The sequence below is a fragment of the Ascidiella aspersa genome, chromosome 7 (genome assembly GCF_963924565.1).
Source record: "Ascidiella aspersa chromosome 7, kaAscAspe10.2, whole genome shotgun sequence".
Taxonomy (NCBI): domain Eukaryota; kingdom Metazoa; phylum Chordata; class Ascidiacea; order Phlebobranchia; family Ascidiidae; genus Ascidiella; species Ascidiella aspersa.
In genome coordinates this window covers 15,656,737-15,677,646 of record NC_139453.1, presented here as the reverse complement: position 1 = coordinate 15,677,646, position 20,910 = coordinate 15,656,737, and the positions used below count along the sequence as shown (strand labels likewise).

General features: G+C 37.7%; 2 protein-coding genes across 3 annotated transcripts; one reads left to right on the top strand and one right to left on the bottom strand.

The window, feature by feature from the left end:
• Window positions 1-868: 868 nt before the first annotated feature.
• Window positions 869-20,584, bottom strand: LOC146138007 (uncharacterized). 2 transcript variants are annotated; one of them, XM_083393580.1, is made up of 20 exons: window positions 20,300-20,584; window positions 19,643-19,729; window positions 18,504-18,659; window positions 18,332-18,427; window positions 16,984-17,093; window positions 16,854-16,917; window positions 13,197-13,242; window positions 11,370-11,419; window positions 10,698-10,755; window positions 9,780-9,958; window positions 8,405-8,565; window positions 7,887-8,125; window positions 7,292-7,469; window positions 6,088-6,232; window positions 5,350-5,438; window positions 4,841-5,050; window positions 3,255-3,338; window positions 2,872-2,955; window positions 2,648-2,781; window positions 869-1,913 (listed from the first exon to the last, which is right to left on the bottom strand). In XM_083393580.1, exons 1-20 carry the CDS (start codon window positions 20,477-20,479, stop codon window positions 1,777-1,779), a joined length of 2,487 nt encoding a protein of 828 aa, XP_083249706.1. In that variant the 5' UTR covers window positions 20,480-20,584; the 3' UTR covers window positions 869-1,776. The 2 variants fall into 2 exon arrangements, with proteins under 2 accessions (XP_083249706.1, XP_083249707.1); XM_083393581.1 differs by lacking the exon at window positions 3,255-3,338.
• On the top strand, window positions 14,806-16,482 carry LOC146138008 (adenosine receptor A3-like). The gene is made up of 2 exons (XM_083393582.1): window positions 14,806-15,537; window positions 15,836-16,482. The coding sequence occupies exons 1-2, from the start codon at window positions 14,860-14,862 to the stop codon at window positions 16,319-16,321; spliced, it is 1,164 nt and encodes a 387-aa protein (XP_083249708.1). The 5' UTR covers window positions 14,806-14,859; the 3' UTR covers window positions 16,322-16,482.
• Window positions 20,585-20,910: the final 326 nt, after the last annotated feature.

Below are 20,910 nucleotides of genomic sequence, written 5' to 3'. Positions count from 1 at the left end.
TTTTTCTGAAAATGTAACCTATAAACATTCAATCGACTTTTGCAAGAATTTGAAACACTAATAATTAGACAGGTTTTCTTAATTTTTAGCTAAAAAGCATCCTTAACAGGACTTTGTTATTCCAAAAGGATCACCAGATGCAATCGAGGCTTTAAGTAGGCTACTACTACGTCAAACTAGTGTGGATTTTAGTTACTACCACTAAAACCATTTTTTTAATTTAAAATAACATACCAGTACTGAACCAATCAATAAAATCTACGAAAATATTTTATTGACGTGAATGTCCCAACCTATTTATTTTTATATTATTCATTGATCAATACGTTAAACAATTGATTGCACACATCTTAAACCAAATGCATTAAGTTTTGTGCTATTCTTATCGTTCACTTTCTTCGTCTAGAAATCAACCTACCTTTCTATATTTTTCAAAAGTACGCTAAATCAAATAATATAGTTTGTTTCAGGCCTGCAATCCTGCATAGCGTAACAAACCAACTATTTTTCTTCTTTCGTTTTCTCCCATACCGGTACGTTTAGTTTTTAAAACGTTCTCTTACCTTTCGCAAATAACGGAATGACGCAGATTAAGCAGAGCAGCAACTTCAAAGTCTTCATTTTTTCAAGTGGCCTTAACATGACTAAAGATTGCGATATATCCTCGCGCTGTGACAGTTATATCAAATACACGATGAAAACGATGGTTTCGTCAGGAAGAAAATACAACGGTAGATTAACCCTTGAACCCGATGAAAAAAAACTCACGACCTCGTCTAATGAGGTTTCTGAAGACGTCGCTGTAAATCTGATTAAATATTTATGCTTACTAGCCTATTACGCCGCAAATGATGCCTTTATTGGGCGATACGACAACACATGCATTCAAAGAAGAGAAAGGGAATTGAACGTCAATTAAAACCTAAAACGACGTGCGGACGAACGCGATAAGGTCGTTAAGCCTCACAAAGTAGGTTAGCTGATTAATGCTTCTTCTTAGCGGGTTACAACTTTTTGACAACCATAACGTTGTTGTCTGCATAATGGCAACTAGCGCTTAATCCTAATCTTAATGCAGGTAAATCTTTTAGAGGATAGATTAAGAAATAATTATTGAATAAATATGGCATACCAATGTCGAATAAACAATTTACGCCGTTTATTGCATATTTTTAAATTTTGGAAAACAATTTTTTTTCTTGTTTCGGTAAGATCATCTTTAATACGCTAGGGTTTTAAAGCCCTATGCAACGTTGATGCATATGACACCCTTAAGCCGTAATAGCCGTCTGTTATTATGCAAAAGCTAGAAAATCGGCAACCACAGAATCTCGTTCAGCTGTTATAGCGGCAGCCAAGAACAATGTAAAACCCAACGATCAAATAGCGTCAAATGACAAACAAAGAATAAAGAGTAAATCACAACAAACAGAATTGAAGACACAAAAAGTGATTACATTTAACCTAGAGTGACACTGCAGTGATAGGGTGCAACAGAAACATCGTGCTAACTTCACAGTAAATGTCTGCCAATTTTCTTTGCGAGTAAAAAGTACAGTTAATGACAAAACAAAACTCTGGTAAAACGCACGTGTGTGAAAGCATATATAGGTAGGCGATTAATTGGGGGCCGCATAGCACGTTGATAATAATTCATGTACAATGTCTACATGAAACTGCTTTATACGAGGCAGAAAAAACAACGTACAATTTACCTCATCTTTCATTGTACCTGCTTTTAAAATCTTGCTCAAGAGCAGACGCACGTGGGGCGTCCTACTGATAGTGGTTCATGTGAAGCAAGCTGAGCTGGTTGAGGTCCCACGTGTCAGGGTATCTTAACACCGTATTCTGTACTTTTTCCCGTTGGCCAGGAAAGATACGCAGCAGCTCCTCTACCAGATGTTGGCGATCTGACAGAGAGCATTTTGAGGCGGTCAACTCTAAAAACTAAACGTCTAAATACCAAAGTTGAACCAAGTGCGATTTCGTTTTTGTCGATGTTTTTTAGCATTACTCAAACACATTTTTCAACGTTTAGAAAAAGGAAACGTTGAATATTGAGACCGGCTTTTGTTCTACACATTTTATTCGATGCTACAAGCAGTCTCATTGCAAAATTCTTGGCAGCCACAATGGGCCTTGCGAATGCATTGTACTTTCCATAGGTTTACTGTAAACAAAGATGAATTGCAATAGCACACGTGAAGTTTTTTTTTATAAAATTGGCGACTAAAACAATAAAATCGCGTAAATGCGTATTTCAAAGAACAAACCTAAGTATTACAGAAAGTGATTTGTGAAAAGAAATCGTGCCTTGACAAGCCACACAAGTGAAGTTATAATGCAACTTGGTAAAAACGCCACTTTATCGAAAAGCCAGTTAATCTTTTTCAACCACGAATCTTAGTCAAGAATGAGATTTTGAAAAAGTTTTATTAAATGTCATTGCCTTTTCATCGCTGTTTCTTTTACATGGCGACGCATTAATCGCCGGGTTTTTCTTTTAGTTTCATTCTTTACTTTGTTTTTAACATCTTTTTAAGAAAGGCCCTATGCCTCCCTGCGCGGTGTTTCGGGCGGATTGCCGACTTCTGTTGATCGGCAAGTCCGGATTCGAGGGAAATGGATCGCCTTCGCTTTTTACCTTTAGCTGCAGAGCGTGGCGGAGCTCTCCGCGGCTTACCAGCGGCAGGCCTCGTAACGGGAACAAGGACAGGGTTTCTGCGTTGATCGACATCCAGAAATGGACGGTGGCCAGAATTTTGCATATGCGGTGCTCTAAAAATCAACAACAAAACATCGATCTGGTATCTATAGGAACTAATAAAAACGTAGTGCATTGCACACGCGGTATTATATGATGCACACCTCGCAAACGAGACGGGAGCTGGGTTTCTGCGCTGATCGGCATCCATAGTGTGGCGATAGAAAGGGTTCTGCGGCGACGGTGCTCTGAAAGTTGAAAAAAACTTCACATAGCACTGGCCAAAATGTTTTTTAAATATACGGATCGATAAAAAAAGTTTTACTGCGGCTGCTGATGGAAGAAGGTCGTCCATTGCTTATATTTTAAATTGTTTATTTGAATTAGGTTTGATTTGATTGTATCATATCATGTCTTTATAGTGTAATGCAGTAACAGTTAAAACAAATGCGGTGCTCTAAAAATCAACAACAAAACATCGATCTGGTATCTATAGGAACTAATAAAAACGTGGTGCATTGCACACGCGGTATTATATGATGCACACCTCGCAAACGAGACGGGAACTGGGTTTCTGCGCTGATCGGCATCCAAAGTGTGGCGATAGACAGGGTTCTGCGGCGACGGTGCTCTGAAAGTTGAAAAAAACTTCACATAGCACCAAAATGTTTTTTAAATATACGGATCGATAAAAAAAGTTTTACTGCGGCTGCTGATGGAAGAAGGTCGTCCATTGCTTATATTTTAAATTGTTTATTTAAATTAGGTTTGATTTGATTGTATCATATAATGTCTTTATAGTGTAATGCAGTTACAGTTAAAACAAATGTTTTGGACATGAATTAAATATTAGCACTCAACTGACCGAGTTGTAATCTGAAAACAAAGAAACTAAGTTCAACGAACATAAAGAATGAAAGTAATTAAACATTTTTAGTGCTGGCAGCTAGCAGATAATCTTGTAGACAGAGTTACCATTCCGTGCTTATTTAAGATATTTGTTTATTTTAGAGTACAGTGTCTTAAAATACCAATGTGCTTATTTCCAAAATACGTGCTTATTTTTAGGTGTGTGCTTAGTTTGTCTTATTTTAGTTTCTGGGAACTGGTTTTTCGAAACGCGATAGCAATGGGTTGTTGGTTTATGTCTTGTAATCAAGTAAACTTTTCAGTCTAAATTACTTCTAGGACAGGAGTGGCAGCCAGTCAGAAGAGACACATTTACTACTTCGTTGACAGCAACGCGACAAACCCTAAAAATATACTTGACTAAGACTTTGGTTGGGTCATTTTAAAATTACTTGCCTAGCAACACTTTTTACACCCGTACCTTTTTTACACCCGTGCTCAGATAGATATAAAGTGGGTGTTGCACTAAAAATATTGAATAGGCTATATTTAGGCGGATTTTATTTACACTGCCGGATTTCTCAAATAAATGCTATCACGCTGTCAAAGTTTCTGAAAAACGTTGACTTGATTCTACAAAACGGAATAGAAACTGGGCAGGGATGGATCGTGTAATTTTGTTTGGGCATGTTAAAAATGTGACGCTATGAAATAAGTCACGTGCGCAAATATGCAACCTAAATCAAGATAAATACATTCAAAGGTAAGTTTATTTTGAATCAGAGTAATCACGTATATTAAAGTTAAACTGCTACGCCATCACCAAAGCGCAATTTCTGTATAAGTGTTATTATTTCGATAAATGTTGTTATGTATGTGTCTTAGGCGCCACGTCTCCTTTTAAATTAAAAGTTTGGCCAGTTTCAAACAAAGTGAGTTTTGTCGAGAATAAAAAGTGTTTAAAATTAATTTTCTTATGACGTCACGGTGGACGCAACTTTGTGGTGTCATTCCTGAAAATATGCATGAGCCCCAAATAAAAAAAACTTGGATCCGCTCATGGTATCACAATGAAGGAGCTGATTTTGTGGCAGATGGTAACCCTGCATGTACATGACTGGTACATGATCGCTTCACAGAAGTTGGGTATACCTAAAACACATCGCTCAAGAGACACAACAAAACAGCGTCCATAGCATACGTTGATTTGTATGTTACACACTTGAAGTGGGATGTTAAAAAAGAAATCCGAAAAGATACGGACAACTAGCAATGGCTTGTTACCTGTTTTCCAGCGACAAAAACTGGTCCAATTGTGGTCCGTATCGTCCAAGGGGGTCTTCAGGGGGCATAAAAATGTCGCCCACGTAAGTATACAGCAGCAAACGCTTGTCGATGACCTCTGTCCACTTCGGCTTCTCCAAACGAATGTCGCGATATTGGTCGTTTGAAACAATAACTCCATTAGTAATCGCTGCCAAATCAACAATGAACCTAAAAGCATAACATTTTGCAATCGTAAGCTGATTTACCTAAATAAAACATTTCGCTTAAAAATATATGAACAGCAATTTATGAACCATTGTTAAAATAAGTGCAAAAGCGTGTTAATATTATTTGCAAAAACAAGCAGCTCCAACATGCGTTTTTACATTACTACAGGACTACTGTAATACCGATCTGAGAAAGAAAACCTAGAAAGAAATAGTGTTCAAAAACTTTCTTTACAGGTTTGATTTTACTGGCCAAGAGTCCTAAAAGTAAGATACAATTTCCCAAAAACAATACGACACCTGTCATCGTAGCAGACTTGTGGCCGCCCGTCGACCTCACGAGAAGGAGTAAATTTGGCAATGTTCATCTTCTCCAACTCAAACAAAACCTGACAAAGTTAATCGGTAAGTCATGTCTCGAGTAGCGCACCTCGAACTAAATTAAGTCCGAAACAGATTTTCGAATGATCAACAGTATACTATAATAACTCCCTATTTTAAGTAATTAACAGAGTTTTGAAGTCTTCAACAAACAAGTTATCACAAAGGTATTAGTATATTTTAAGCATCCTAAATATTTAATTATAATTGTTCCGAAAAATTTGAAGGGAAACTTTGGTGCTTACGCCAAAATAAATTTTAATTGCAAATCAGTTACCAGGGCGATGGTTATTTGAATTAATCAAAATTTTTTCAACTATCAGGCCCCTGTGGTATAAAAAAAACATTTTTTTTAAGGAATACATACGTCATGCGTGTTACGTCTAGGAGCATGGAAAACCAAATAAACACCGTACACAATTGTAACGTAAACACTCGTCACTGTCACGTAATACCCGGTTGACAAATGGGACTAGCGAAGATGAAGACAAAAATCGTGTTATCCGCTGCGTCGCAAACTGACAAACGGAAGTTTCACATCCTAGGACGTAATGTGGGATACAATATTTTTGTTCGATCCAATACACTAGAGTACAGTTGTTTTACTTTGCTCGGTAAGCAAACATTAACAAGGAACAGCATAAATAAAGCACTTACAAACTGCTCGGTGATCGGTGGGTTTCCTTTTAATCCCTTGCGGAAGTTGGGCACGAAACACGTGATCTGGCGGTGTCCGTGCATCCAGAAATACCGCACACAGATGGCCAGGCCCCGGCAAGAAAATGTTTGGCCGTTTCCGTGTCTGCGGACAGCAGCAGGAAACTATGAAGGGTCAGTAATCTCTAGCCGGAAGTCGACGGAAAACGTGACATGTTTGCGGGCAGTTGACAAACGACACGCTTTTTTTTATAAAATATCTATACCAGGAAGTCATCCAACTTTTTTTTTTTTTTTGTTTAAGGGTCGGGTAACTGTAAAGCCTTTTGCGGGCCAGATGTAAAATTTGCTGTTAAACTTTAATAACTTGATTATTGCTAAATAGAAGGTAAATTAAATTCCTATTTAAAAACAAACTGCATTTAGATTTATGCAATTTTAGGTGTGTAAAATCTGATCAATTTATTTGAAAATTGCATCCGACAAATTTCAACTTTATTTTATGTTTATTAAGGGTTATATGCCGATGAAGTTTTTGTTCAAAATGTTTTCATGGACCTGACAACAACATATGTGGACAACAACATATAACAAAACTAATATACGGGATTGTTAGTTAAATAAAGAATCTCGATGCGATGTTATAACAATATTTTCGAAAATAGCAGCCAAGAGATTTGAAGTTGGGGGCCTATATGCATTGCAATCTGCACGTGCGGGTAAAACCAGCGAGAGCACCAGTAAGTGTGCATTTGATTTATGTGAAAAATATAGATCTTAATTTCATGGAATTCGTTTAGAACACAACAAGCTTTCTTGTCACGTAGAAACAACAGCAACGTTTAGCGTCATAACATAAAAAAGGGTGTGGCAAGGGATAGACAAAACGGACAACTATTTAGAAATTCGATGTTATTTTTATCGCACGACGTGAACGGCAGATGGCTGATGATGACCGGATGATATGTTGAATTATGCACGTCCGCACACATTTGCACGTCGCATACGTGTACGGACGCTAAATTGCTCCGAACTGATAATTATCATTAATTGTCAATAAGGCACCTAAAATTGTGGATTTCATTAATGTTATTTGCGAAAACAGTTTGCTTAATGGATATTCTGCATTTACAATACGAAAATACATAGCGACTTTGTACAGCGACCCTAGGTAACTGCCGTACAAAAAAATCGGTTAACTTACGAACAAGCCACGTTGCTTCCGTCTATAACAATTGGACGGAGGTGAGACTTTCCGGGCGTCTGGGGAAGTTGAAGAAGCTGCCTCGTGTTCATTGAGCTCATATCGGGGGAGGAAGGGGTTGGGGCGCGACCTGGGTTGGCAACAAACGGCTGAGCGGGGCGAGAGCCGGTTTGCAAATCTGCGCAAAAAGTTGAGAGGTATACTGAGAATTAAACAACAAAACATAATAGTAATCCAATGTATTTTACAGTGAGGTATATACTGTACCTAATGTTTATAATGTCAACCAATGGTTCTTAAACAACTATGTGTGTTGAGAGCTTCAAGTGTGCCGCAAAACTTTTTATATTTAAAAAAAATGACATACTCGTACTATCCAGGTAAACTTGAATACAAATTATCCATTCGAAAACTTACAATTTATTAAAATATTTACTCCTAATTGCTTTTTCGTACTTTAAAGGCGATTGTTAAAGCATAATTGTGTTGTATGTAAAAAAACGCCTGCGAACGTTTTTTATATTTTTTTTTGTGCCGCAAAATAATAACGTGTACGAACCACTGATGTCAACAGTTAAATATGCATATTTCAAACCATCGCGAGGGAAAATCTGCAACGTTGGTTTCTCCTTTGGAGTTGAACTGGTAGGTGCCGCAATAGCAGAGTGGGTCGGTAGTGTATTTCTTATCCAGCTGTTAAGGTCTTCCTTTGAAGTGGACGGTACCTCGGCGGAGGTGGTCTTAGCTGAAGTAGAACTGTCCGTCGTTCGTTGCTTGATGCACACAAGGCGGCGTTTTGCGGTTTTACCGCTCGCTCCTTTTGACTTTACTTTGCTGGACAAAAATAAGAAAATATATACCGAAACATAAAACTGATGACAATACTAACACAACACGACATAACTTTAATAGGTCGTTTTTCATTATAAAAAGTTTTTTTCTCTTTTTTTTATAATAAGTTTTTAGTACGATGGGTGAATTTGCGCAATCTTTGATTTATTAAATAAATTTATTGAGAGTGGTTGGTTAATTGACTTTTTAATCTGTGGTTTAATTTACAGTTAGCTTTTTTAGTAACTTAACATGCAAATAATGATTTTAAAACGTCAAAACCTGTATTTGGGGTCCCGCTCAAAAACAGACTGTGCCAGCTTGCTGAAGAACTCGTTAGACAGATCTGGATGATCTTCCAGGTTGAAATCTCGTCGAAAGTCAGCCAGCATTTCCTGTTTGTAAATGCAATCACTCTCCACGTTGGTCACCTCGTAGTTGACCTGGGCGGAACAATTAAGCAAATGGTAGCAAGTTTAAATTAAACAATTTTTTTACGTTTTTCGCGCCAACTGGTTAACAGACACTGGTTTAGCGTATTTAGCTTTGATTGGCGGCTCATGGACCATGTTGGCTATAAGAAACCAAGTCTATTGTAAAAGGTGTTGTATAATGAATTAGACATACTATTTACCTCGTAAGGTCTTTAACATTTTTGCAAGACGCAAGTTTTTTCAAAAAACCTTCACGTAATACATGTGGTACGTGTACCACCAGTTAAGAAACAAATGAAAATTTTACAGTTTTAGTCTATAATTAGTATATAACATACGGTAAAACGACTTAGAATAGGGGAAATACGATTTACCTAAATATTTATAAAACCAACCCTATATAGCAGGGATTCTTAACTAGTGGTACAACGTGTTTCATGTCTCAAGCAGAGTATAGCAAAATTACCACGAGTGTAATTATATTCCAGCTGTCGTAGTGATATTGTCTCCTAGGCACACTAAATAGGTTTACAATAGTCTAAAATTTGTGAAATATTTTCTGATTTAATTCGACTTTAATTGTTACAAGTTACTGTAAACAAAAGGTTTCTTTTAAAACCACGGATGTGCAGCGAGATTAAAGTTTTACAAGGTGATACGTGACGACAAAATGCATATACAATCGAAGGATGAGTGTGATACACACTTGGAAGAGAGGGCTAGTAGATTAACCACGATAACACTTGATCAGCTATTGACAAGCTGTCGAAACCGCTGAACAAGAGATTAAAAGGTTTCGATTTCTTTCAGGTATCGTGCATATTTAATGGTTGCCTTTCGAATTAAAAAGACAATTTGATTTTAAAGAAACGTGCCACGAGCATCGTCGACTGTTATAACAATTAGAACGTTTTCCTTAACGCAATCCTATAACAATAACGACTGTATAACTGTAATTTAGGAATTACACAGGATCTAAATTTGTAATAAACCTAAACGTTTAAACGAATTTTAATCAGGATCGAGCTAAAAACCAAAACGACAATCGATCAATAAATAAAATATAGTTTTCAATGTAAGTGTTTTTAAATGGCCCGAAAAGCGCGGTAATTGTTAAAAAGACGGGCGCTTTATACATAAAGAATGCAAAAACCTACTATGGTCTTGCGATTTTAGGATGAGAACAAACAAGCGGCGCAGTGTCAGAGGCACAGAAAGCTTACGTCGAGCCAGCTTTCGATCACCATGGTCTGCGGTAAGCGGGGCTTGGGGTCGGTTTCCCCGTCTTCCTTGTCGTGGTCGCGGTCAGCTAGTGCAAGGGGAGATGGAAGACTGGCGCTCACAAAAATGATCGATGCGTCGGCGTCCGCTTCATCGTCGGAAATGAGAATGGTCTCGACCCCTGAAGCCACAGCGTGAGATGTTTACTCGTTGTAAGGCTTGCTAACGCCCTTTGTTCTAGTTTCCTTTTTGTTTTAATGTATCTTTGGAAACAACCGGCCAATCCCTGCTATAGGCTCATGTGCCCATTTCGTGGCACGTAAAAACTTAAACAACGTTGGCAATACGTTAGGAATTAAACGAAATAAGTATTTATTCGGACAAAAAACTTGCAAAAAGGAGTTTTTGTACGCACAAGACTCGTTGTATATTTAATATATTCTATCTAGTATTTACTGCGATAGCCTCGCTAGAGCAGCAGCAAAGTCACGACAATTCGAAAGCGTGTGATTTTACTTAGAAAAATCATAAATTATGATATCAGAGCTAGAAATTTCCTGCGATGGCTAAACTATTTTATGGTCATAACAAAATGTTTTTACCGTGCGTATTTCAAAAGCGCTTTCGCACGTAGGTTACTTTGACGTGCTACGTAATGCAATAGAAAAGTCACGAAGAACGATTAAGTGTACGAACGCGTCGAATTGTAACGCATCGGAAAATGTATGTGACACCGAAATCTAAAACCTTATCAAAACAAACGCGAAAATCGGTAAACGTACACAGACTGCAGCCAAGTTTCGATGCTTTTAAGTTTAGTTGCTTTGCTGACAAGTGCGGCGAATTCGTTATCACGTCAAACGTAGAAGCAAGGACAAAATGTCTAAGTGTTCGAAACAGACTAAAAAGATATTTCTTACCTCTGTTTTGTATGGACGACATTTTTGAATTGTTTTGAACAGCTTCGATGGTGCCGTCCTGCGAAAAAGACAAACCGAATTACATATTTTGGAGTTTTTCTCTGATCGACCGAAATTTGCTGCTTAATATTAGCTAATTTTTAATTTTTTAAATTTTTAAATTTTGTAGTATGAGTTAGATTAAATATATATGTTATAACAATGGAAATTTACGCGTACAGCTTGTGACAACAAATCCGAGAAAACATTTCGGTTTTAGGGGACAGTCAACAAGCTATAAATCATTTTTTATACTGTTGCAAACCTCTTTTTTTACTTTATATTTGGATTAGAAAATGTTTCACAGAACTACTAAACCATTAATATTATCAGGGCATGGTTTTCCGTATCCGGTCTTTTGACAACACTACAACCTTTTACCAGGAAACGTTTCTTTCATCAAAAAGGAAATCCGAAAACTAAAAGCTAAGGTGAGAGAGTTTGCTGCAACAGCAAAGATTACGCCAGGTAGTTAATGTTTAAATGGAAGGGCAGATTTCTACACCAGCTTAGTTTTATCCGATATAATTTAAACCAGCACATAATTATTCTACTTTGTTCAAAAACATCCTACACAGCAAATTTTTACAGTATTTACGCACAATTGGTTAAATTGACTTAAAATTTTTTTACATTTTTGGGTCTTGTGGGCATCTTGCGAGGTGAAGTTCGTCCGGCCGATCCTATAAAAAAAGGGTACAAAAGAATCTGTCAGTAAAAAGTTTGCAGGTGTGAGTAGCAAACTACTCCATTATAAACAAATAAAACTCAAAGTTTAAACACCTAAAAGTAAAACCAGGGTCAGGCATTTTGTTAAAGGAATATATATTTTGCCTACACTGGCATCGTCAGTTCCTTAATTCGAATGAATTATAAGTTTGGTAAACAAATGAGGGTTATAATTATTACACAAGGCGTATACATATGCCTGTTATGAATGAAAAAGTTGCACTTCCCCAGTCATTAGTATACAAATAATATAAAGTTTTATAAACTGTAAATATCTTTTCGTTGTACGCAACATGTCAAGAAGTGTAAATTGTTATCATATGGCAATGTAAAACGCGCGAGGGCGCTTTACAGTGTGCCGATATATTTAGTTACCGTTTAAGAGAGTGTGAAAGCAAGGCCGGAAAACGGAAACATCACGTTTTCATTGTCGCGCTGTGCATGTGGTTACGTCAGCGTTGTGACTGTACGTTTGTGTAAGTATGATGTTCGATTTGCCTGTTGAGGGTGCTTGGTTTACTTTCGATTGTTGGATTTAGTTGTTAAAGCTCTGTTTTACAATTAGAATAGGGTTTGGGCCCGTTAATCTAATTTAAAGTTTCCGTTTATACGCATACACAAATGTCCAAACTTTTAATACAATGCGTACACTTGACATATGCATGCAACGATATTATAATTAAAATGCTGGCTATACTTCGGTCAATGATATTGGATAGAAGAAAACCATACCATATCTTATGACAATGTACTCGGTAAAAAATGTTAATTTCGAAAACTGGACACGCCGGTAGAGCCAAAACCTTTGAACAAGAGAAATAGCTTTAATAATAACGACACAACTTACACCTAATTTTATTTAAGGTTAATATACGGCTATGTGGATATTAATTATTCGTATGTTTTAGCTTTTTTTCGGTTTATATCAGGTTCTTGATTGGGTTAGGATTTTAATCAGACGCTTAAACCGATTGGCAACCCAAAATTGTAATGGTCACTACAATTCTTAAACCCTGGAGACTACAAAAATATCGCTCCAGTTTCATTTTGTTAACCTAGTCTGCTATATGGCTGTAGCAAGTGTAGCATACATTAATAAGGTTGCAGTATACAGAGCCCACTAGGCCATAAATAAAGTCGCATTAATCATTTGCATGGAAAAAAATAGACAACAAAAAACAGACGATTGTTAGGCGGCGTTTTGCGGCATCCGACCGAGAGGCAGAACTAGAAAACGCCTAATCAGTCGGTGCATGCAATGACAGCATACAGTGTAGGAAAGCTTTTCCATTATTTTGCGAGTCGCCTGATAGCGTATTGTTTGCAGTACTATTAGGCGCTGTGGTGTTTTCCCTTTTTTACTGTTTGACATTGTTTTGAGGACCCTACTTCCTTATGTAAAGAATTAACAACGGGATGTCTCCATGGAATTCGACGCCACGGTTTTTCCCCATATTCGGTGTATGACAATGTTTCCTAGGGATCCTACTTCCTACTCTACTGTGTAGAATAAGTTAATGAGAGAGGTCGGAAAATTTCGTGCGTCGTTATTTAGGAAATGTTTGGCCAAGGATTGGTGAGTCGGTTTTCGATTAAAATTTTGGATGCTGTTGAAGAAGGTCAAAACGCGGTCTTAAAAGGGCATTGTTAACAATTAGGCAGATTTAATGTAGAAAGAAAAGGCTGAAAAAGATGAAGCGGCGTAAATTAAAAAAATAAAAAGCGGCGAACCTTTGCTGGGTGCTCCTCTTTCCGCTACAGGTCTTCCCGTGTAAATCTGTGCAACACAAAGCGGTTGTTGACGGCACTCGTCCGACAAGCTACTTTGCGCAAGGCTTACCACACGTCAGAGTTGACGCTGGTCGCTCAAGCGTTGGTTTTATTTTAAGGGAAAGGGAGGATGTATTTCTGTAGTTGACGGGAGAAAAATAAACAAAGCGAGCTTTAGACAAAACGGCGTTAGCTTCACCCCTCTAGCTGTCGGATTTTAACTTGAGTGCCGGGGGCTATTGGAAAAGCGAAATTGTTATGCGAAAATTACCGGTTCGGTTAAGTTTACACAGGCACGACAAAATGCCGGTATGATATTTTCGTTATTAAGACAGTATGACAAGTTTTGGTTAGTGATGTCGCTTAGGTTGTTGCCCCTTTAGCAACGCTATAGAGAGAAGGCCAACGTTACACCAACGCAAAAAAAGTGCATTTGGTTTGCATCGAAACAGGAAACGCAAAACATGTAGGCCCATCACGACAGAGCAGATAATGGTGAAACATCCTGGCCCGTCGAAGCTTTCGCGGATGATGCTTAAGCAGATGAGGCGGTGGGGGTGCAAAGGTAGGTCGGCCGCAAGCAAACAACCGTGATGTGTCAGTTTGTGCAATATGACGCCTGCCGATTTCATTGGTGACAAACGATCGCGCTCTGATTCTGCGACTGGACGCGTGACAATATGCGTTGGTTTGAGCTCGTAAAGCGTGTTATTGTTGTCAAATGAGAAAAGGCGATGTGACTTTTTTGGCAGGCTGCCTGCGTTTGTTGTGGATTTATCCAGATTAGCAAGACGCACGGTAAAAATCGCAAGATGGCAGTGAAAGGGCACCTCGTGCAAAGTAGCTGAGTGTCATGATGTCAACGGTTTAGCTCGACCCGAGGTGACACTAAATCAACCGAAAAAGATAAAGCAGACGCTCCTCCAACGAACAGCAGCAAAAAGAAGGATATTTTACGATAAAATTTATTGCCTGTTTGAGCGTCAAGCGAGATCAGTTCTACAAATCTGATGCAGCTTTAGTTGGTGAGCCATCTATTTAAAACAGTGACTGTACATAATTACTGTTACTGAAAAACAACAAGAAAAAACAATAATGAATTAAAAAAATAATAATTTGTATATTATTATAAAGTAATTCAACGAAACTAATGCTATCCCAACAGAAAGGTTACAAACGTCTCACGGTTGGTACGATTACTTATCGTTGTCATTCCAATGACAGTTGCGTTTTGACGGGCAAGAGCGGAAATGTTTCTAAATAAAGGTGAAGTTACCCATACCTTTTCAATAAAAGCTGACAGGTTAAGTTAACGGCAAAGTAGGCGAATCTTGTGGGGCTTTAGAGCAAAAAAGACAATTGTGGTTGTAGTAGGATCGCAAATATTAAACGTTTGGTTTGTGAGAGACTAAAAGAAGTAAAAACGTAGTACTATACTTATTAAAGAAAATCCCACAAACTTGCCTCAAACCATTTGATAAGCTTCGACAGTAGATAGATGTTAACACGCAATGTGTAAAATAAACTTAATTGTCATAACGTTCGATTTGCTCGTTTTCTTTTCAGACCATTGTAGCTGTATAGGTTTTACAAACGGTGTTTGAAAAACTTCAGGCCAAACAAAATGGCATTGACTAACTTTAGCGCAGAGTCGAAAAACGCAACCCTGAATTCGACCGAATTCTGCATTAACGAGGAGTCGTGGGGAAGTGCTATTACAACAGTGGCGGCAGCCGTGATTACAGTCGGCAATGTGCTGGTAATTCTCGTCCTTATCAAATTCCCGTCGCGGCGGTTTCGTCCGCTCAATTGGTTCATCGTACAAATGGCGGTGGCCGACTTTGGAGTTGGCATTGTGCTGTTGTGGATCGGAACGTTTACTCGCCTGCTGCTGGATCAAGTGACACTGACGAGCAGCATATTTGTGTATGGAGCGCTCGCCTCCACTACCAGCACATCGACGCTTGGGGTTACCTTTATCGCCGTTGATCGCTACTTCTACATTATTAAGCACAGTCGCTACAAATCGATCGTGACTCGCCGCAAAGTAGCGCTGTCCATCGCGTTGGCGTTTGTGGTGCCTTTCTTCATATTCATAGGCGGTCCGGCCCTGGGATGGAACTGCATAAGCACGTGCAACTGTCGATTATACAACTTAAACCCAACCGAGCAGTATTGTTTCGGCGCGCACTGCTCGCAGATGATGACGCCGTTTCGCAGAGAGACAGTTCTGATAGGAGGGATCAGTCTCGTCACCTTACTAGTCGTGTCGATTGCTTTATACACACGGATATTTTACAAGGTAACATGTGTTGCTTATACGTTTTGTACAGGCAGGGGCCATAATTGATCGTATGTGTGTAGTTATGAAGTAGCAATCCGTTAATGGAGAGCCTGGTTTCTGTGTTAAATAACTATATGGCGTAAATTAAAATTCAAGATATACTACTACTAAATATCTAGTTTTTGTTTATGTTCGACCCGTAAAAAATCTCTCACTCAGCTAAATCGGTACCAATGAATAAGCCTTTTGTTATTAGCAATCGGACGAATTTAAATCACCAATCATCACTTGCAAACGTTGCCCCGCTGTGTTTCAGGTACACTTTCAGAGCAATTGCGTCATCCACAGGACGCGCCGCAAGTCGGAGCTTCGAATGATCAAGACGATGTTGATCGTTCTCACCGGATTCGTTGTAACCGCGGGACCTTTGGCGGTGTGTTGCCTTGTTTCTTACGCCTACAACGCCCGACAGCTTCACTTTGTCATGCGTATCCTGGTGATAATTAGCACGCTGAACTCGATCCTCAACCCATTTTTTTACTTCTGGCGCATACCGGACATGTACAGCAACCTGCGCTACATGTGCCGCGGCTGCCTGGTGGCCTGCATGCCGTGTTGGATCAGTCCAGGCTTGCCGCCGCGCAAAACCTCCGCCAACAAGGTCGGTCAAGGTGGACAGGGAATGAGCAAGCGCCAGTGTCGATACAGCGAAACGAGCTACTACGCCCAGCAGATGCGCAGCCACGACAAGGAACTCGGCAGCAACCCACTGACGCGCAACTCGGGCACTGTCGACTTTTGACACTCGCCGATTTGTTTGCGTCGCTCTTTGCAAGTGGTGACGCTATAACCCGCAAGTACATCCTTTTCGCCTGCATTTATTGGTTTATTTTGTGTTTTTCTACCATTGCGTTTCCTACCCGTCACGTTGAGTTTTCTATCACAACTTTGTCTGCACATGTTTTTGCCCATTTTACGCAACTCGTGAAAACTATAAAGAAATTTTATCGCCTTCAGAAGTTGGCTTCGTTGAACAGTTGAATGTGATCAGCTTTAGACACTACTTCAAAGCAGATAACGTGCAAAATAGGTTGAGTAAAACTTACCCAAAGTGCTTTAAATAGGTTTAAATTACTGTGTTTTAACCAACCGTATGAATCATTATAAAAACATATGCCATAAAATCAAAACGTGCAACAAATTATTAACACATGGCACACGTACACCATCTAGCGGATTTATATATAAGTTTTATACCATTTAAAACGTAAACAGGATTGCACGCAGGTAAATGAGTACCGTACGGTAAATGCATGACAGTATTGGTTACTTACATTTAGCTTGGGGTCTGTTGCATTGCTTGCGTCTGTAGCAAGAACAGAACTCATTTTGGGTGACCTGAAAAAACGATTCAATTGATTCATTAACAATGTAACAAGTGATACAAAGAACAATAGTACTCACCTCTTCTTTTCGTTTTCTAGCTCTGTGTTTGCCAAATGATGCTTGTTTTTCATTCGAATTTTAGCGGGACTAAATACCCTTCCAGCTTCAAGCATCATGTTCAACAAGTCCTGTGTTTGAAAACATGTATTTACCAGCAGTTCACAAATTGTTATCCGGCATACAGGGGGCCATAAAACATTTCAGTTTTAGTAGTGAGTTCAATATTAAAAAGTATATTGTCTTCACTGTAAACTGGAAAGAAAAGCTTTTTATATCTCTTATGTAGAAGCTCAACAAATATTCTTACTTTGCTGTTTCAAACAAAATCTTCTTAAATTTTAATAAAGTTAGTAGCAAACTACTAAATATAGTAAGTTTACATTAGATTGTACGCAATTAACTTAAATTTAAAAAGATGACATCACAAAATACGAATGACAATCAAATTTCTAAGAAATCTCGTTTTGTTTATCAAATTCATGTACAAAGGCGAACATTATTCAATGCAGATAGTGACAAAGCGTTTGTAGGTTTCGTTTAAATTTGGAAAATTCCTAAATTATAAGGAGACATGACATTCAGTGTTGTATCCTAAGCATTTGACAAAATTGTCCCAAAGCATTTGACAAAATGTTGCACTCTTGCCTATACTTTATCTGGGTGAATTTTTGTTAAATGCTTGGAAAGTCTGTATGGCTTTAGCGCTTCATTGTAAAACTTTTTGTGATTCAGAATTTGGCGCTGGAATAAGTCCACACTGGACTGTATTGCCTGCATTTTCGTTTGGCTGAACAAATTATTTAGCGCTTTAGCTAGGTACCGACTCACTAACAAAAATCTAAGAGTATTGCTATTCACAACCACAGTAACTTCCTCGTGGCTTAAATACCCTTTGGCATCTGCAACATGCAAGAAAAACTATGACTAATAATGTATTTAATTTTAGGATTAACCGAAAATTCTCAGACTATGCAATCGAAAACAACAAAGTAAAATAAGTAATTTGAAGCATAAAACTATTATATAAACAGCGCAAATGTTTACTTTTGCACTATACTTTTTACTGCCCAATTTATTATCAGCGGCCATCAATCGCCCATTTAGTAGTCAACAACCACTTAGGAAACCACTGGCCTGACTTGAAAGTTTTTAGCGAGAAAAAAGGAAGAAGGATTGACTTAGCGTTTTCATTATTTTGTCGAATACACCCTTGCTAATCAGCCAACTTGAACAATAATGAAAGGCAAAAGAGAAAAAAAAGGGAACTTTAATCAAACACAAGTGAATCATATTAGTGTATAAAAAGGTAAAACTGGATCTTGGAATACAGGATAAAACCAAGGATGACTATATAAAATATTCTTACTTTTTTAATTGCAGATCGCAATTGTAGAAGTTCATGCTCACATGGATCGCAACATTCTTTTACAATCCTGTCAAATTTTTCTACAAAGGTGGAATCCTAAAAAAACATTTTGTTTGCAATTAAACCTTTAAACAATATTTCTATGCAACTAATAGATTAATTCAACTCAAACCTGGATATCTTTTTGACATGCATTATGTAAATGCATGAAAATTGAAACTGCCCGGGTGACATTTAGTTGAGTTCCTTGAATGATGAATTTACTGTGTTGGTTAAACTGTTTTATTACAGCTCCATAAGACAATTCTATCCAATCCAACCAGAACCTCTGATGTACACAGATACAAAATAATTATCCACCAAAAGATAAACTTTATATACAATAGGTAAAAAACAACAACAGAAGCCAAACACGTTAGGGATGTTCAAAGTAGAATATTGAATCCTTGGATTTGAATCCAAATGGAATTCGCAACCAATTCTGCTGGATATAGTACAGTTTACACCAAGGGTGGGCAACCTGCGGCCCGCGGGCCTGCCAGTGAATATCAACCGGCCCGCAAACTCTTTTTAAAACTGGACACAAGTTCATGCCTCATAGTTCTGAACTATTTTAACCTTATGAAAAGGCAAATGCGTCACATTTTCTTTAAAATTAAAAGATTTGCCAAGTTAAACCGAACGGGTATTTTTCGCGCTTCGCGCTTGCTACCTTTTTAGTATATAAAACTTATTTTCAATTGCATAAAACATTTAGGTCCGACCCTGATTAAGACTCTTAAAAGCCACATGTTTTTTTAACAAGACGGTCAGTGAAAATGTAGTACAGACCTTTTTAAGTTTAGATTAGGCCGTGAGAAGCAAAAGTTGCCGGTTTACACAACAGCTTTAACTGAAAGCTGTTAAAAATGTTAAACTTAAACATTTGGCAATTTATTTTTTATTACAATATACACATAGCAAATTGTTTTGTGACTTATATTGGTGTGACTGTGGGCCCTGTAGGGTATATTAAACTTAACCCCTCCCCCAAACAAAGTCAAGGTTAAATTATTAAACAAAAATTATACTAGGATTCAATATTCTTGATTAGTTATTTTAGATTTAAAATCTAAACTTCTAGAATCCCCAGGGATTTTACATTGAACATCCCTAATTGTACCTTTTCTTTGTACAGTTTATCATAATCCTATTTAACCAGTTAAATTTGAATTGTCATGTAACAAAAAATGAGCCTTTTCAAAAATTTACAATGGTCATATCCCAATATGATAAAACAGAATAAGTTTGCATGTGTGGCCCACAACACACCTTTAAACCAACAGCTATACAAGATGGAAATCCTGAAATATGTAAAGTTTCTTGGTGCTCAGGGTTACAAAGTGCTTTGATATAGACCTGAAACAACATTAAACAAAACAAACAATTACCGTGATTTGAAAAATAAAAAAATAAAATATGATAAACAAACCTATTTAAAACTTCAGATAAATAACCAATTTTACAGATTTAAACAAACTCAACTTTATAAACAAAAACAAAGCAATGTTAAGACACATGTGATCAATAAAATAGTATAGTGTATATAAAAAGTGATGCGTAAGTGTGGTTTGGGTAGACGCTGAACTCGAACATTTGGGTAGATCCGACAACTTTATTAAATAAAAAACATTATAATATAAGACCCACCCTCACCCAAACATTAACCAACACCTAGGCCAAATGTTGTGCATTGTTTTAATAATTAATTGTTTCATAGCTGCAGTAGCATAGTACAAGAAATAATTCTATAACCATTTACCGAACTTGAAATGCCTAATTTTGTATACCGCCTCCTTCTTTTATACATGGAAAACGGGTTGGTTATTGTACTTCGAATTTGGAAGTTCAGTAACAGGTTGCTGGGTAAATAGCCTCTTCCCACATATATAATAATGTTTTTAAGTTAAAATAACAATAATTATATACTTTGCATCGGTGAATACTTGAAATTCGTCCTCTTAACTTTATCCATGTATTGTCTTTATCCTCAACAGAAGTCGTGAAGGTCATTACTATAGAAAAACGCTCCTCAATTTGTAAAGAATCTTTCCGCAGCAGCTCAGATTGCTCTGTGTTTACAACAAACTCATCCACAGAATCATCCATTTTGTGCGGTGGTAAAGTGAAATTAATTCACCAAACTGTAATTTTAAACAAAATAAGTCTGATAAGGCAGTTTCACGAACCAAAAGTTTTTTTTAGACCCACTGTCGCCAAAACACTAGCCACCCTAACCAAAAATAATGTGCTTTGCTTTAATAATTGTTTCAACACTGTGGTAGGATTCTAGACCAGCGCCCAATATACCTTCATGGTAAATAAATTCTATTTTTTTTTGGAACCAAAATAACCGGAACGCAGTACGTTACAAAAAAATTACTGTACAGATGTTTGTTCCAGGATGCAGCAAAATACCGTAAGGTACATAGAGACAACTGCAACCTGTTTGTACAAGATCGTTTCAGGAAGTTACCATTACCATAGAGTCAGTAATATGAAAACAAGTGCGCTCGTCTATAGAATCCTACCACAACGAA

Coding starts and splice junctions, on each gene's coding strand:
- LOC146138007 (XM_083393580.1), bottom strand. CDS start 20,479: ATGGATGATTCTGTGGATGAGTTTGTTGTAAACACAGAGCAATCTGAG. Junction 8,566..9,779: donor TGATCGAAAGCTGGCTCGAC/GTAAGCTTTCTG, acceptor TGTTCCGCCCAG/GTCAACTACGAGGTGACCAA. Junction 1,914..2,647: donor GCCACGCTCTGCAGCTAAAG/GTAAAAAGCGAA, acceptor GCTCTCTGTCAG/ATCGCCAACATCTGGTAGAG.
- LOC146138008 (XM_083393582.1), top strand. CDS start 14,860: ATGGCATTGACTAACTTTAGCGCAGAGTCGAAAAACGCAACCCTGAAT. Junction 15,538..15,835: donor ACACACGGATATTTTACAAG/GTAACATGTGTT, acceptor GCTGTGTTTCAG/GTACACTTTCAGAGCAATTG.